Here is a 2,280-nt window from a genome sequence, read left to right as displayed (position 1 = left end):
TGGGGTGGTGTGTGTGGGTGTGTGTGTGTGTGTGTGTGTGTGTGTGTGTGTGTGTGTGTGTGTGTGTGTGTGTATCTGTGTGTGTGTGTGTGTGTATGTGTGTGCGTGTGTGTATGTGTGTGTGTGTGTGTGTATGTATGTGTGTGTGTGTGTGTGTGTGTATATTTGTGTTTGTATCTGTGTGTGCGTGTGTGTATGTGTGTGTGTGTGTGTATCTATGAGTGTGTGTGTGTGTGTGTGTGTGTGTGTGTGTGTGTGTGTGTGTGTGTGTGTGTATTTGTGTTTGTGTGTATTTGTGTTTGTATCTGTGTGTATGTGTGTCAGGCGTGTGTGAGCCGCAGGAGGAGCCGCAGGTCAAGCGTCTGAAGGAAGTCGAGTCGTTCGTTCTGTCAGAGCAGCAGCGGAATCTGATACAGGACGACGAACCCAACAGGAAGCTGTGGGACGAAGCGCTGAGCTTCCTGTCGGAGGGACCGGTACACACTAAACCTTCAGACAAGTTTCATATGTATTTTATGTTTTGTATCATATTTGACTCGTCAGGCTTTTCTGGCTCATATAGTCTGATAGAGTGAGAATATGAAGCTCAAATTTATTCAGAGACAAAAATATGAGTTTGCTGCAGATGCTGATATTTCTATGATGAAATTCTGCTGCTTGTGATGTAAATCAGTGAGATCTTTATAACAGTAGAGCAGATACTGACATAAAATGATCTAAATATCAGTCGTGGCTCTATATCTCCAGTAATAATAAGATGAGATTGAAATGCTCCAAACATATAATGCAGTGATGGAGAGCTGAAGAAATAAAGGCTCCTCAGAAGATGTGAGATGTTCTGGAGGCTTGTGAAGATCATTCCTCCGCTGAGGAACAGTGAAAGTAAAGCTTCTGGAAACAAACGCTCCTCAAAAAAATGTTTTATTTCTGAATCATTTGTACGTTTGAGGATCAACAAGCTACAGCTGTAAACACACATTTGTCTCGTTGTAACAAATCAGCGTAGTGAGAACCCAAGTGAAGTTTTATTTACAAGTGTGATCCAAACATCCAAACAATATACACAGACTTGACTTGACGAGGCATGAACAGACTTGACTCACCGACAGCGGGTTACAACATCAATACACGACGAAGACTATGGGAACATGATGGCTACTTATATCAGACAATGAGGGTCACATGACAAGAACAAACCAATGGGAAACAAGACACATGACTAAGACAACCAATCAGAACATGACACATGAACCAAAGAACAAATCAGAACATAACACACAGACAAGGGAACCGCATGACAGAACATGAAATTAAACTAAGATCATGAATACAAAGCAAAAGACATGAACACCAACACAACCCAAAACCAACCCTGACATATCCCCCCCTCTAAGGGCGGCTCCTGACGCCCTAATATAACATCCAACCCAACCAACACCACAAAACGTCCAGGAGGGTGAAGGACTGGAGGTGGTCCAGGGGGTGGGATGGAGGGCCAGGCCCGTGAACAGGAACAGGCAGAGCGGGGAGCCATGGCGGAGCAGGCAGAGCAGGGAGCCATGGCAGAGCAGAGACATGGATAGACCACTTGACTGAGACAGAACAAGTAGAGAGTTCTTGAATGGCCTCCTTGGCTGTGACAGGGCAGACGGTGAGTTCATTAACAGCCTCTGTGGCCGTGACAAGACAGTCTATGAGTTCGTGAACGGCTTCTGTGGCTGTGACAGGGCAAGCAGTGAGTTCGGAAGCGGACACCACCTCTGGAGGTTCTGCAGCGGAAGCTACCACTTCTGGAGGCACTGTATTGGATTCATGGACAGGAGAGGCCTTTGGAGCAGACTCATGGATAGGAGAGGCCTCTGAGACCGACTCATAGGCAGTAGAGGCCTCTGGGGCAGATTAGTGGACAGAAGAGGCCTCAGGAGTGGACTCGTGGACAGGAGAGGCCTCAGGAGTGGACTCGTGGACAGGAGAGGCCTCAGGAGTGGACTCGTGGACAGGAGAGGCCTCTGGGGCGGATTCGTGGACAGGAGAGGCCTCAGGAGTGGACTCGTGGACAGGAGAGGCCTCTGGGGCGAACTCGTGGACAGGAGAGGCCTCAGGAGCAGATTTGTGGACAGGAGAGGCCTCAGGAGCAGACTCGTAGACTGGAGAGGCCTCTGGGGCAGACTCGTGGACAGGAGAGGCCTCAGGGGCAGACTCGTGGACAGGAGAGGCCTCTAGGGCAGATTCGTGGACAGGAGTGGCCTCAGGAGCAGACTCGTGGACAGGAGAGGCCTC

General features: G+C 48.9%; 1 protein-coding gene across 1 annotated transcript in view; it reads left to right on the top strand.

The window, feature by feature from the left end:
* LOC107567899 (E3 ubiquitin-protein ligase UHRF2-like) overlaps positions 1–2,280 on the top strand; it is a 14,798-nt gene that overhangs the window by 9,637 nt on the left and 2,881 nt on the right. Inside the window, exon 12 of the mRNA XM_016253677.1 lies at positions 325–476. Within this exon, the coding sequence (XP_016109163.1) occupies positions 325–476 (152 nt within the window). The remainder of the gene's footprint in view (positions 1–324; positions 477–2,280) is intronic.

The sequence above is a fragment of the Sinocyclocheilus grahami genome, unplaced genomic scaffold (genome assembly GCF_001515645.1).
Source record: "Sinocyclocheilus grahami isolate Dianchi unplaced genomic scaffold, SAMN03320097.WGS_v1.1 scaffold1195.1, whole genome shotgun sequence".
NCBI classification, from domain to species: domain Eukaryota; kingdom Metazoa; phylum Chordata; class Actinopteri; order Cypriniformes; family Cyprinidae; genus Sinocyclocheilus; species Sinocyclocheilus grahami.
The sequence above is the reverse complement of the archived record's forward strand: the minus strand, read 5'-3'. Positions and strand labels throughout refer to the sequence as shown.